Source organism: Astyanax mexicanus, chromosome 23, assembly GCF_023375975.1.
Source record: "Astyanax mexicanus isolate ESR-SI-001 chromosome 23, AstMex3_surface, whole genome shotgun sequence".
NCBI classification, from domain to species: domain Eukaryota; kingdom Metazoa; phylum Chordata; class Actinopteri; order Characiformes; family Acestrorhamphidae; genus Astyanax; species Astyanax mexicanus.
In genome coordinates, this window is record NC_064430.1 from 10,221,054 (window position 1) to 10,236,228 (window position 15,175).

The 15,175-nt window shown below is 39.7% G+C and overlaps 1 protein-coding gene across 2 annotated transcripts; it reads left to right on the top strand.

The window, feature by feature from the left end:
- The first annotated feature begins 207 nt into the window (after positions 1-207).
- Positions 208-3,730, top strand: irx3a (iroquois homeobox 3a). 2 transcript variants are annotated; one of them, XM_049471344.1, is made up of 5 exons: positions 208-784; positions 1,412-2,450; positions 2,783-2,807; positions 2,872-2,901; positions 3,330-3,730. In XM_049471344.1, the coding sequence occupies exons 1-5, from the start codon at positions 572-574 to the stop codon at positions 3,394-3,396; spliced, it is 1,374 nt and encodes a 457-aa protein (XP_049327301.1). In that variant the 5' UTR covers positions 208-571; the 3' UTR covers positions 3,397-3,730. The 2 variants fall into 2 exon arrangements, with proteins under 2 accessions (XP_049327301.1, XP_049327300.1); XM_049471343.1 differs by lacking the exon at positions 3,330-3,730 and having other exon boundaries at positions 212-784; positions 1,412-2,998.
- The last annotated feature ends 11,445 nt before the right edge of the window (positions 3,731-15,175 follow it).

A 15,175-nucleotide genomic window follows, 5' to 3' on the forward strand; every position in this document is an offset into this window, starting at 1 on the left:
GGTAGAAATAGAGAAAAAAAGGAAAAAACAGCGGACCGGACACCAAACGAAATGATTGGCGAGCCATAAAATGAGATTTAGAAAGTCTTTCAAATAAGAGATCGCGACGTCAGAGCGCGCTTGTCCAGACCAAGAGAAAAAAAGAAGCAAACAAGAGAGAAAGAGAGAGAGGGAGGGAGGGAGAGAGAGGGAGTGAGAGAGAGAGAGAGGATATAGGGGGTGAGCCTTGAGAAATAGGAGGAGGAGCCTCGCAACGACTAGAAATGTCAATCAGAGCAAGGAGTCCCAATAATCTAAGGCAATCTGTAAGGACCTGACCTTAGTCCATTCAGATCAATAGGAGAGCGAGGGAGGGGAGAGCGCGAGCGGATCGTTTACACTCGGTCGTTGTGGAGGAAATACAGACTTCCCTTTGCACTCGGCGCTCACTGTAAAGTGGATATCGCAGCGCGCATCGAGAAGAAGGGGCGACTCGTCGCTTTTGTTGTGAACGCAGCAGTCCTTTCGGGGTTGTGTGTGTCTTTTTTTCCACCCTTTTTCTCCTTCTTCCCTTTCCCCCCCAAAAACCACGATGTCCTTCCCGCAGCTGGGATATCAGTACATCCGGCCGATATACCCGCAGGAGAGACAGGGCATAAGCGGCGGGCGCAACGGGCCAGAGCTGAGCCCGTCCGGCGCACTCTCCAGCGTGCTCTCCTCTATGTACGGATCTCCGTTCGCTGCAGCGCAGACCTACGGAGCTTTCCTCCCGTATTCCAACGACTTGTCCATTTTCAACCAGCTGGTAAGTTTCTCTTCTGAAAAAAAGCCTCCAATAGTTTTTGTTTTGTTTGTGGTTGTTTCATATTTAAATTATATCCAAGCCTTTGCACTCTAGTCCTCAAGCACGTCTGTTAGTCCTCTGGCAGTCTGGTTTTGCAAGCTTGCCGTGAACTTTGCTGTTGACTTCGTTTGGTAAATACGAAATGGGCCGAATAAAAAGTAACAAATTAACCCACAGAACGCTTCCAGCGCTAGAAATGTTGGGTGGACTTGCAAAGCCACGCGAACATATGGACGCTGTAATGAGCAAGACAGGCATGTGGTGTTGATAAAGTCAGATAATGTGTTTAGTGTTTAGTTCAGCTGAAATATATCTGAACATAAAATGTTATAATAATAATAAAAAAATAGAGTACCAACAAAATACGACAAAAATAATTAATAATTAATTTTGAGATTTGAATAACTTATTGTAAACATCTGTTAAACATATCTAAAAGCAAGCCATAATAAATGTGTGCACTTTTCAATACAAGAAAAAATGTTTAAAATGATCAAAATACTTTTTAGATACTTCAAAAAAAATTTAAAGGAAGTGTTTACCAATCAAAAGTCTGAATATTCTTTAACATGGTATTTTTTCTTTCAGGGGGCTCAGTATGAGCTAAAGGACAGTCCTGGTGTCCAGCACCCAGCATTCGCCACTCATCACCCTGCTTTCTACCCCTACGGCCAATATCAGTTCGGTGATCCATCCAGACCTAAAAACGCCACCCGGGAGAGCACGAGTACGCTGAAGGCCTGGCTCAGCGAGCACCGAAAAAACCCGTACCCCACGAAGGGTGAGAAGATTATGCTGGCCATCATCACCAAGATGACCCTCACCCAGGTGTCCACCTGGTTCGCCAACGCCAGGAGGAGGCTGAAGAAGGAAAATAAGATGACGTGGGCGCCCCGGAACCGCACGGATGAGGAAGGCAACGTGTACGGCAGCGACCACGAAGGGGAGGACGGGGACAAACGCGAGGACGAGGAGGAGATCGACTTAGAGAACATTGATACGGAGAACATCGAAAGTAAGGACGACCTAGACGAGCAGGACGAGTTGCACTCCGACTTGAAACTGGACGGCAGCTGTGACTCGGAGGTCTCTGATGGCTATGAGGATTTACACGGGCCCGAGCAAAAGTTTTTGAAAGCGGTGGTCAAGGAGGGCAAAGATGTGCATGTAGACCGGGCCGACCACTTTCACCACCACCATCATCATCACCACCTCCACCACTCTCTGGACCTCAAAATGCAGGCGCCCAATGGCGAGCAAATCAAACTCAACCAGATCCCCAACTCTCCCCCCAACGAAAACAACGCGCCCCCAGCCCAGAAACCCAAGATCTGGTCTCTGGCTGAGACGGCAACGACCCCGGACAATCCACGCAAATCTCCTCAAATGAACGGGACCCCCTCGGGGCCTGGAGCCCAGACCATCGTCCCTCCTCACAGACTCATCTCGTGCCCAGTTGGGAAAATTCAGAACTGGGCAAACCGGGCGTTTTCAGCGCACCAACTCGCATTACTGAACTCGAACCACTATTTGGGACTGGCCAACCAGGCTTCGGCCAACGGCTTGACCCTCTACTCCAACAGGCAAGCGGAGGAGCGGAGTCCCAGCTCAGAGACTGCGGCCACAGGTACATGTCACCCTCACTGAGACTGTTCGGACAATTTTTCAGACATTTACAGACTTATTAAGAAGAATTGCTTTCCTTTCAGTAGACTTTACACGTATTTTTTAAATGTCCACATCAATGACTTCATAAAACACTTCAAATGTGTCATAGGGGTTCTTACCAGAAGCAAGGAGCATGCTCATTTTGGACAGGGATGAAAAAGCTAATTAAAATACTTTAATTTATTTGTTCTTTAATTCAATTGCTGTAGCTGAATAATATTTGAAATTGAAATGGGTGCTGGCGTTCATGTAAAAAATACAGCTGTTTTAAATTTTGTCCGTTATAAAAAAAAAGAAGCTCAAAACTTTCCAATAGGTTAAATATAATGATTCATTCTGGTTGTTGTTGATGGTGATATGATAGTGCCTTGGAAGCAGAGTAAAATAAAGTTAAAAACAGCCTTCCAACCTAAAAACGATAATACAGAAATTGTTTTTGCGGGTAAATACTTTTTAACCTACTGTTGCATTGGGCGTTTACATTTTAGTATATATATATATATATATATATATATATATATATATATATATATATATATATATATATATATATATACTAAAATTTATATATACTAAAATGTAAATGTATATATATATATATATATATATATATATATATATATATATATATATATATATATATATATATATTTATATATCGTTTATATTAGTTTAATATGAAATGTCAAACCAAGTAATCCGTAATCTCAAACGCGTCATTTGGCAATAATTCAAACGAAAAACATAATTCCCCGCAACGTGCTGGCACAATTAAGTTCCCTATTTTAATTTGAATTTTCCACCCCTTATTCCCAAACCCCTTATTTTTAATTTCCCACGTCTCCCGTAGGCCCCAGAACCAACTTGAAGCTGCCATGGTATTATCGTCCCTTTCTTCTTTCTAGGGGCCCTTTTTGTCTTTTATAAATCTCCATTTTAACCTGTTTTAAGGAATGTAATAAAATATTTTAAAAACGAAAAAAAAAAAACGGAATAACACCCTCCTGTATACTTACCTTGTAAGCATGTCTTGTGTAAAATTGCTAATGCAATGCTGTAAGAAAATGTAGTCTGTGAGTTTTTTTTTTCTTCTGTTTTACTTTCTTTTTGTAAGTTCTGTGAGGATTTAATGTTGAAATTGTTTTGTATATATAACGTAAAGAAAAATGTACATACTTGTGATCCAAAATTGTACAAGAAAGTATATATTTTGGCTAATAAATGAATTGCTGCAACTTCCGTACTGTTGTTAGTCTTGATATGTTGAAAGTGAAATTTGTGAAGGTTTACAGCGCAGAGCACGGATGTGTTTATAAGTGTATATTGTGGCATTGGGAGAAGTTCACAAGGACTATGGGCTTTGTGGAAGTGCGAACTGGATGATTTGAAATGTTTCTTCTCTTGCGGGGACTTAACTGTAATTAGCTCCTTCTTGAATCGCACATTTGGTCATTAATGGATGGGGATTATCCTCATTGAGGCGGAACAGCCAATATGAAATTAAGAATTATTTCATTTACACTGGCCCAAAATCACGTTCAACACAGCCCGTTCAAACGAGAAAAATTGAGAACTGGGAGAATTACTTAGAACAAGATTTTTAATCCTTTTAATGAGCTAAAAGAAAACGCGTTTACGGTTTGTTTGTTTCCTCTCTGTTCTCATAAGAACTGTGTTATTTTTTATTCTAAAAATGTATAATGAATTCTAATCAGACACTGATGCGGCGCTGCTCGCCATATGTCTCCGATACTCTGAGAAATTATTTATTTATGTTTGTTTTCCCCCTTCAAGACCATTTGCATGACAGCAGCTTTGTTCTAGGCCTTAGAAACTCTGGCAAAGTTGGAGCTGGAGCTCCCTCTACAGTCTGCTCCCTTTTCCCATTCACTGAGTATTGCTTTGACCTTACTTTCCTTCTCTCTTTAATCCTATAGGTGGGGAAAGACGGCAATGGGTCAACTGATAGGCAGTTTATTTATTTTATGGGTTTAAAAGCTTTAATCTGGTAGATTTGTGGGTTTGTTATCAAGAACAGAAAAAATATGTATATATTTCTGTTCTTGAAAACAAATCTACAAATCCACCTGATTAAAGCATATATATAGTAAAAAGCACATTCATGATAGCAGCTTACCTTGATCGCAAATGTCAAATGTAATTTTTTGTGTATTTTTTTAATCATTTGTTTTAACGAATGTTTGAAAATTAAGAGCCTGTAACTGGGCAAACTTTATTTAAATAAGTTGGATTTAGATATACTGGGCCGTTATATGATGAGATGTTTGGTAAAATTGGTCAGTGTGGACAATGTGTCAGGTAAAGGGTGAGAGAGGTATTTCATGATTTTAGAGTAAAATTTTCCTAGAATTTTGGTCTTACTTGGTCTAACCACTACTAGCACGAATAATAATAATAATAATAATAATAATAATAATAATAATAATAATAATAATAATAATAATAATAATAATAATGGTCTATTAATAGCTTCTTAAATTGTGACGTGTGTAGCCGGAAATTCCTTTCAGGTCTGATTTTGATTAGCCTCCTCCGCTTTAGTCGCGCGTGCTGTGAATGTCCACTTTGACTGACGCAATCGCCATTACTTCCGTTTTTTATTTTTATTATTATTATTAGACGCAGCCGATGTCCGTTCAGCACCTGGTCTGTCACTCACGCGCCTCAGGTGAGCTGTAAGAGCGCGTGGCATGCCTGTGCACGAGGCCAGGAGCACTGGACAGACAAGGGAACTATTTGATCTTATAGGACAAACTTAAACGTTCCACTTTCTTCTTTAATCTATTATACGGTTTTATAGATTAACTAAATATGCATATATTGGTGTTGAAAACGCCACGATTGGAATTTCAATGGAGAATTTTCTAGAAACCAGTATCTATGCTGCTTGGTGTTTGGGTTGTCTTGAGATATTTAGCTATTGGGAACATTATTCTGGTAGATAATATGGGACAGTGTGTTACAGAGTATGGTCGTATGAACCAGGCAAAGTATTGGTTCTGTCTTTTATGCAGTTATTCATAAAATCTTTATTCATATTTCACATATATTTTCAGTCATTTCTTTCGCTCATTTATTGCATTCAGTTATAAAAAGAAACTCAGTTATCTCAGAAATCAGTTATAACCAAATTATTAAAAAAAATAGGTATACACAAAACATATTGACATGTATTTTGTGACAGCAGTGGCTCATAATATCTGAAATGAATTGTTTTTTGATATTTGATTGTTACAATGCATATATTTATTGTCAAAACAACAAACTATAACAAGCATTATAGTAAAAAAAAACATGTTTGCACTATTTTTTAAAAGTAAAGTTGTTAAATTGTTTAGTTAAAAGGCATTCAAACTTAAGGTTCTGGTCTGAAATTGACAGTATAATTTATTAAATTTAGGGTCAGTTCTCCAGGCCAAAATTAAGACTAAGGAGATAATAAATCAAGAATGAGTTTAGCCAAAACATAATTTCTTAGAACTAATGAAATTATATTTACAACTCTTAAAAGAAAAAAAAAGTTATAATAAACTGTATTATATATATATTTTTCCATATTGTATTTTAATTAATACAATTCTTTGGACAATAGTGCATAGTCCAATAGAATATCATTTTTTGTTGTTTTATTTTTGTCAGTGTATTCTAAGAATAAAAAACACAGTGGTGGTGTGAAAAGAAGCACTGAAATGCTTCGCCAGTTTCAGGAACATTCTTCATCATAGCCAGCCAGCAATGTCCCCATATGAGCCCAGTCTTTCCCCCTGGAACCCAAACACATTACTGTCCACTGTGCTTGGGGCTATAGTCTAAGGCTGCTGCTGGTGGGGTGCGCGGTCTCGCTAGTTTATCCTGTGTTAAGTAGATGTTCTTGTGCTTAATGAGCAATAATCAACAGCGACTCCTATTTTCCTTCAAACGCTTGAAGCCATGCTCAGCACCCCAGCAGAGAACTGCCAATTCTGCTCAATTCACATGGGAGAACTCACTAGGGAGAAGGATATGAAGGGGAAAGCATTAGCTAACACACATACGCTAATATATAGACACACCACAGACCCACAATACAGACACTAAAGACACACCAACATGCTAAACATGCTATAGAAATATGAGCACCAATATGCTTCAGAGACAACATTTATATTAAATCATATTGCCAGTCATTTGAAAAGCTTAAAACTTTCAAAACTATTTAAAAAAATCAAGATGATATTACTGTCATAAAATACAATCATGTGATACTCCCCCAATTCATACTGTTAACAATAATATCTAACAACAAAAACAAAAAAAAACACAATAGTTTTTACATTCTACAGGGTTGATAACCGATTATAAACCTAGGGTTCAAGGGCTTAACTTTAAAAGGAAGCTAATACATTTTTTTCAGGCCATTTCTCATACATTTCTGACACAAAAATAAGAAAAATGCCCAGATTCAAATAATGTAAAACAAAAAGCAAAGTAAAACTAAAGATACAAAAATAGACTAGAATTTCCACAGAGACATACATTCAGAGTAGAAAAATCCACATCATATAATCATATTATATACAGCTTTAGAAAAAAATAAGAGGCCGCTGAAAAATGACGACTTTCTTTGATTTTTCAAAACTGAAAACCTCCAGAATATAATCAAGAGAGCTTGAATTTTTGCACCAGGAATGGCATCTTATCCAAAAGCAGTGTGTAAGACTGGTGGAGGAGGATATGCCAAGATACATGAAAACTGTGATAAAAAAAAGGGTTATTCCACTGAAATATTAATTTTTGAACTCTTGTTTTCTTTGCATTATTTGAGGTCTGCAAGCTCTGACTCTTTTTTTTTGTTATTTCAGCCATTTTTCATATACTGCTAATAAATGCTCTAAATGACAATATTTAAATTTAAATTTAATTTTAATGATTTTACTTAGACATATTCCTATAAATAGCAAAATCAGAGAAACTGATTTAGTCTCTTAATTGTTTTCAGAGCTCTATATATACATTATATGTATGTATGTTATTATATATGCAGCATATTCTATATATACATCTACTATAGAGGTCTACATCAACAAGGCAAAAATACACAATGAATTGACATGGACGCTTCCTCCTCAGCGATTGGACCAGTGTGTTGTTTGCATTTTGAGGCAATGATATCTTTCCACCAGCCAATTGGAGCACATTAAAATATAAATAAAACATTAAACACTGGGCATCAGAGCAGCTGTGGGAAAGCCTGAGCTCTCCAAGCAAATGGCAATTCAGTCTATAAGGCAGCACTAAAGCTTTTTATCTGCGAGCACCACTCTGTAGGCACATCAATGGCAGAGGTCCATAGCTACGCCGCGCTCGGGGAAGAATGCATTGTTAAATACCAATTTGGATTGGATACGAAAGGGGAAAAAAAGTGCAGCGACATAGAATCATTAAACTGAAATCTAATCTATCTTTCTTGCCCGCCATTGACGCGGAGACAGAGGACAGCAAGGGGCAACCCTGCGAGGAGAGTGAGCGAGAGTGAGAGAGCAAGAGAGAGAGAGAGAGAGAGAAAGATAGAGAGAAAGAGAGAGAGAGAATAAGAAAGAAAGAGAGAGAGAGAGAGAGAAAGCCAGGCCAATGGAGCCATCAGCAAACCTGCCGATGAATGGAAAGCAATGGAGGAGTACATAAGCAGTGTGGCGGCCCGTTGGAAGGGGCCAGAGGTGGGCTGTGAAAAGGAGGTTGTCCTCCTGTCCTCCCCTCACTGTCAGAGTGCAGCAGAGCGGGCCCCTGTCCCGCCACTCGCGGCCCCCGTCCCGGGACGGACAAATGTCAGCGCTATTGTGGCCCTGCTGAGGCTTTGAAGAGCCCTGCACTCTTTTGCGGAGGTCACTAATCCTTTTATGAGGCACTGCTGATTGTTAGTCACACACACACTAACACTCAAACACACACACTCACGCACACACACACAAACACACACACTCGTTGCTCTTTTCACGAGCGAGCCCAGCATGTTTGGTGACCTGCGAGGGTACTCAGAGAACCAGGCCCGGATTAGATAACACATGTTCCACGCTGTCACTACGGCTGAAGCTGCAGGCCATCCAAACCGCTCCTGCACCCCGGCACAGGCCAGATATCCACACTTACCCCCCAAATCATGTTTTACACCACCGCCGAAAAGCTCGGCTTTCTCTCGGCCCAGGCCTGCTGAAGTCATGGATTACTTTTCTTGTGGATTTTTTCTCGGAAACGCACCAGGAAACCGACCAAAACTCTGCCTGAGACAAGCTTTATAAGTTTACGAGTTTATGAGTTTACGTTACACATCGATATTCTTAGTAACTTTACAATTTTACAACTTTACAACCCTGTTACACACCAACAATATGGACATAAATATAATACCAGGTATATACTGTATAACATAAATATATATATTTTCCAGAGTGCGCTCAACTACTTTGATTTAGGTGAACATTCACATACTGTACAATCAAATGGGATATAATTATGTTGAATCACTAGAATCACTTTAGAATAACTGACTGGCTGCTTCTATTGTGTTAGCTTCCAGCACCATCTACTAAATTTGCATACTGAAGGTGCACCCCAGTCCCCAGTTTCTGGCACTCACCATCAGTATGTAGTCACTCCCCTCAGGCTGCCTTAGGCAAACTTGTGGATCATTACTTATGAGTAACTACTGTGCCTGGCCTTGATGTTGTAGGCTGTAAGAACAAGCAACATTTTTAGCTACAGAGCTGCTAACTCTGTATTGGCTGTGTGCTATACTGTCCATTCTATAGCATTTTTTTCATTTCTATTTCTAATTTTCCATTAGTATATCAAATCTATATTTTAGTTGCACAAAATAAAAAAAAGACTAAAGACAAATGCACTGTATGTTATTTACATGACCATAAAATGTGAAGTTTAATTATTGTGCAAAACATAAAAACAATTTAGGTATAATAACCTAAATAAGTTCTAAGTTTAACATTACTGGTATCTGACATTCAAATCCCTCTTGTTTTTGTATTATTAATGCTTAATAACATGTAACAAGGTCCTCAGAACTGACTGGTTCTACGCAGCAGGTGTTTTTTTTTATCATATATAGTTTTTAAAAAATGTAGTTTTCATGAACGATTGAAAGAACCAATTGATTGGCAAGTAATGAAGCAATGGACATGTGAACCGCAGATATGTGTTTTGTGTGTGTGTGTGTGTGTTTTGTGTGTGTGTTGTGTTTGTGCAGTGGTTATGCACCAGGCCCAGACCTGGTGACAATAAGCCCACAAGAGTGACACTCTCTGGGGCAGGGGGAGGAGCCGTGCGGGCCCGCTGATTTCACGCCTATTGTTGACCTAGTTTAGAGAGAGGAATTCTTTTACTGGCCCCTCGAAAGGCAACAAGTGGGGGTAGAAAAAGGGGTGTAGGGGCCGAGAAAGAGGGGCGAGGATGGAGAGAAAGAGAGGGAGGCAGAGGAGGCGAGGGCCTTTGCCGTTCACCCAACTGAAAGATTGCGCTTTTCTCCGTCCCTTCAGCTCATCACGGCCGACTTACAGGGCAATTATGGAAATGGCGCTTTGAAGCCGATCGCTGGTCTCTTTATTTTTCCGGGCCTTTCTCTCCGCCCTGCTCTCTGACATGATCCTGTCCCACTGTCCATATGTTCTCCTTTCTTCTGCCTAATGTGAAAACGGCTGTCTGGTAAGAGGGACTGAATAGAAGATCTCAGAGGCTAAAGGATCAACAGCGCTGGGATGGACGTTTTTGGAATGCGGCCTTGAGAACAGACTGGGCTATTCAAACTCGCAGATACGTATAAAGACAATTTAAGAACCCACTGAAGCCATGGAAATTGTGGAAGCCTTGTGACTATGATTGCAACCTGATGTTTTGGACTACTTGGGTATCTCCAAGCTTATCCAGAAGTGTGGTAGTGCTGGGCTCAACATTATGAAGTGTGGGGTCAAGAGGGGATTATGGCCATGCTTCAGATTTGCATTCATTAATACTATTGAGCCTCTTGGTTCAAGCTAGGGGTTGTGGAACTCGTCATTTTTACTAGTCGACTAGTTATTTTAAAAAAGCAACCAAGTCGTCCATTAGTTGTAATTTTCATTGCAAATCCTACAATAAAAAAGAAACATTGCAAGCTGCTTCTATTTTTATATAACATATTTTATCTTTTTTTAATTATTTAATTTAATTCCAATTTTGTGCAATTTTCTCCCAAATTTGGAAGTCCAATTAACCCACCCAACCCAACTGTAAAGCCAATCACTACCTCTTTAAGAACTAAAACTGATGCAGCATCACTAGGTAACCAGCACACTCAGAGGAAAGCGCAGTTCCCCAGCTCCGGTATGTCTGTGCTGACCAACATCACACTAATAGTAATGTCTGAAAATAGCACCCAAAATTCATCCAGAGAGAGCTTGGCCAATTTGGTTTTCTCGTACTCTGGCTGCTGATGCCCAGCAGCATGGTCCAGGATTCAAACCAGCAAATCTTAGAACATAGTGGCAGCAACTTAGTCTGCTTGACCACTGAAAGTGTTTTTTTTTTATTAGTGGCGTTTGACAGTAATGATTGACAACAGTGAGGAATGTGTCAAAATGTATTTCAAATAACTGCTAAACAGGGCTTTAAGCAAAGGTTTTAAAGAGGAAATTAAATACATTTGCAATATTTACTGTGTCTCACGTGTTTAAAACATTATAATATTCCATTAAATTTTCTTCTATTCATGTGCAGTCAACATATCTACTTTATTCAATTTCATCGTTTATTTTTTGCTTTTCCAATAGATTTTTCTTCTTTCGACTAGTCAACAGCACCTAGTGGATATCCTAGTCGACTAATCGCCTAATGAACTATTTGATTAGTCTATGCAATCCCAAATTCGAGCATACCTAAACTTTCAAAACCCACAGAAACTGGTTTGCTAGCTCCATGCTTGTAAATGTCAAACTGCAACTTGACGCTTTTGACCACCAGGTTATCGCTGAACTTGTCCAGAATCCAAAGGCAAGAGGAAACCCAACCTTGTTGGATTGTAGTCCTTGGAATACAGTATGTTGTCGAGAACAGATTGTGCCCATGCTTCAAACATGCATGATGATGCATACAATTTCGTATATCTCTGTTTCAGCCTTGCTAAGCACGGAAACTGGTGAGGGCCTGTGGTTGTAGATGTCAAACAGCAACCTGATGCTTCTGACCACTTGGGTACTGCCGAACCTGGCCAACGAGGAAAAAAGATCTTCCTGGCCTTCTTTTAGGAAAGTCTCTTACTCACAATCTCGCTGGTCTTTCCAAGAGTACAAAAGTTATTCAGTCTTCTTTCAGTCCACAAAACAGCACTATAAATGTCTTCATCCTTCCTTACTAAAATCAATATGATTTGGTTGCCAGATTGAGAAGGAATACACTGTTGAAAAAACCCTTTTAAAGAAGATTTACCTCATAATGCTTTTGATTATATATATATATATATATATATATATATATATATATATATGTATATATATATATATATATATTTATGTATGTGTGCATAAAATGTGTTTCTATGCCCAAATATGGATTGGCACTCTTGCATGTGATTGGCTGCCGCTTATCACCAGTGTATGTGCATGCTGGGTTGCGTATTTAATGCGAAGGGTTATACAGCTCTGGAAAAAAATAAAAGACCACTGAACTGCATGAATTTTGGGAACAGGAGTAGCATAACATTTTCCAAAAGCAGGGTGTAAGACTGGTGGAGAAGAACATGATGCCAAGATGCATAAAAACTATGATTAAAAAACAGGGTTGTTCCACCAAATATTGATTTCTGAACTCTTAAAACTTTATGAATATGAACTCGTTTTACGTATAAATAGCAAAATCAGAGAAACTGTTTCAGAAACTGAAGTGGTCTCTTAAGTTTTTCGAGAGCTGTATGTGAGTACTGATTGTTGATTGATTAAAGTGTCCTTGAATGTTTTATAAGACACTATATAAGGGTATCTTAATCATCTTTCCTTCCTAATGAGCTAAATTAGCCTCATAGCCCCAGAAGAAGCAGGTACTAAGATAGAAAACACTCCAAACAGCACAACTGTTTTCAGACCAACTCCAAAAGCATGACATAAGTCCAAGTCCAGCCAAATAGGTTTTATCCTTCTGAAGCAGCCACCGTACTACAGCGATTGAAGCACATTGACTCACTCTTCCATCGCTCTATTCAAGCCATGTCATGACATCAGATATATTGTTCAATTTTTGGCCATATAATTATGGATCATATATTCAGGGGCTCTATATTGATTGTGCAACTGGTGAAAGGTTCTCTGGCTCAGCTGCACCCGAGGTGGAGACTTAATAAATTCTTCTTTTCTTGGAACTCTGTCAAACAAGTCCTGCCTTGCCTTTCTCATGAATACATTAACAGGGCCGGGTTGATTGATTGGGAGAGTGGAGGGAGGAGGGCGCACCAATGAACTCCCTCTCTCACCAAGATTAATAGAGTTTATTAAAGACTCTCCTCTCCTTTTAAATAATGCTAATGTAAAGGGAGGCCAAAAAGTTTATTGGCGGAGGCTCGTACTCCTGCTTCACTTTGATGTCGATCTCAAGTACATTAGCTTCGCCGGGTGCACTCCAAAGGTAAAAGACGCTTTCCTTAATGATTTCAGCTCTCGCACAGGAAGGAATGCGAGGTACAGACAGGAAGAATGGATGTGTATGGCTGACAATGGCCATCTGGCTGGCTGTGTCCATTGGATGCATTAGGCTCTATTAATAAATTTGGATTTCTACGGTTATAAAGCTTAAATTAACAGCCTTTTGAAAGCATCCCAACCTTATGCTCTGGAATGGATTGTGAGGTCTACCAGAAGTCTTCATTAGTATTAAAATACAATGATATAAAAAACAACATTTGACTGTTGTCAATAAAATATTTGACCAGGGGCCCAACTTTTGACCCACGTATTGTTCCACCTGGACCAGGGACTCAACTTTGGCCCAGGTATTGTATCACCTGGACCAGGGGCCCAACTTTAGCCCAGGTATTGTATCACCTGGACCGGGGACCCAACTTTGGCCCAGGTATTGTATCACCTGCACCAGGGGCTCAACTTTAGCCCAGATATTATATCACCTGGACCAGGGGCTTAACTTTGGCCCAGGTATTGTATCACCTGGAGCTAGGACTCAACTTTGGCCCAGGTATTATATCACCTGGACCAGGGGCCCAACTTTGGCCCAGTTATTGTTCCATGTGGACCAGGGGCCCAACTTTGGCCCCGGTATTGTATCACCTGGAGCTGGGACTCAACTTTGGCCCAGGTATTGTATCACCTGGGTCCTTGCAAATCTTGACGTAGATAAAAGACCCCCCCCCCCCCCCCCCCCCCCCATGGATGGGACCATGGAGATTAAAGGCAAGACTTCAGCATCTAAAAGCAGCAAAATAGGTGTGCAAGGGTCAGGGTCCTATTGTACACCCTCTTACACCCCGTCAATAGTCTACTTTCATGCCTTGCGCCTCTACCTTGAGTTTAGGAATAAATCTACACTGATTGGTGTTGCTTGATACACAATAAATAGCTAAAATAGGGCCCTAAGTCTTTTAAAGGCTGGTGGAATCTGGTGATTGGTTAAAATTAAGGTAGAGGAGCATTTGGTATGAAGGCTTCAATTAAAATGTTCACTATTTTTTTTATTTCTAAAGGTGGAACTTTTTTCAAGAAGTTGGCATCATGCTAATGATGCTCCAGCAGTGCTAGCCAGGGTCAGCAGCAGGCTACAGGATGATAATACTTACCTCTGAACAAGGAAATAGGGCTTAGCGGCTAATGCTACTCCAGCAGCACCAGTGCTAAACTAAACTGAAATTATTTTATATCACTGTACTTCAATGGAGTGGCTTTACTGCTTCTTAATACCTGACTGGTAGAATTCATATATAAGGCACAACGGATTATAAGGTGCACTGTCGACTTTTGGGAAAACTAAAGGATTTTAAGTGCGCCTTATATTTTATATATTTAAAAGTAGCCTTATAATTTTTTACCATTTTTAGTTTACTACATAATTTGAACAGTCATGCTGTCTTGAACCAATAGAAATCCTTTTTACATTGACTTCCATTGAAGGTTAAGAAGGTTTTTATTTCTGTTGTGTAAAGTTGCTGTTTTGGAGATGCATCCAATGAAAATGTCTCAATAGAAAATATATCAATAGAAATATTTAAGAGTGACTTTGAAATGAACATTTGAGATGTAAGGATTAGTGAAGAGAACTCTAACATACTGTACAGAGAGAGAGAGAGAGAGAGAGAGAGAGAGAGTACTTTCCAATGAAAAGTGCTTATCAGTGTTTCCCAGACCAGACTGGCTTCAACATGCAGTCTGACACATACTTATCTAAACAGCCCGTTTTGCAACACGGACCACAGCAAACCTATTCATACACCCAGAGCCTAATATTCCATCCCAGACTGGAAGTGTTTGCACTTCTTGGGCAATCTATATGGACATACTGTATGTTCCTGCAGTCTCTGCATATTTGACTGTAACGTACACACTCTGAAGCTCTTGGTGATCAGGGTCATCACTGGTGGAGGTGTGTTCTCCGGTACAGGAAACTGCAGAGGAAGCAGCAGGTGGGAGCTCTGTTATAATGATG

Bases quoted from the DNA above. Each gene is read 5' to 3' on its own strand.
- irx3a (XM_049471344.1), top strand. From the start codon at position 572: ATGTCCTTCCCGCAGCTGGGATATCAGTACATCCGGCCGATATACCCG. The intron at 2,451-2,782 runs GTACATGTCACC...CGTTATAAAAAA, and splicing joins CTCAGAGACTGCGGCCACAG to AAAGAAGCTCAAAACTTTCC. The intron at 2,808-2,871 runs GTTAAATATAAT...TTGGAAGCAGAG, and splicing joins AGCTCAAAACTTTCCAATAG to TAAAATAAAGTTAAAAACAG.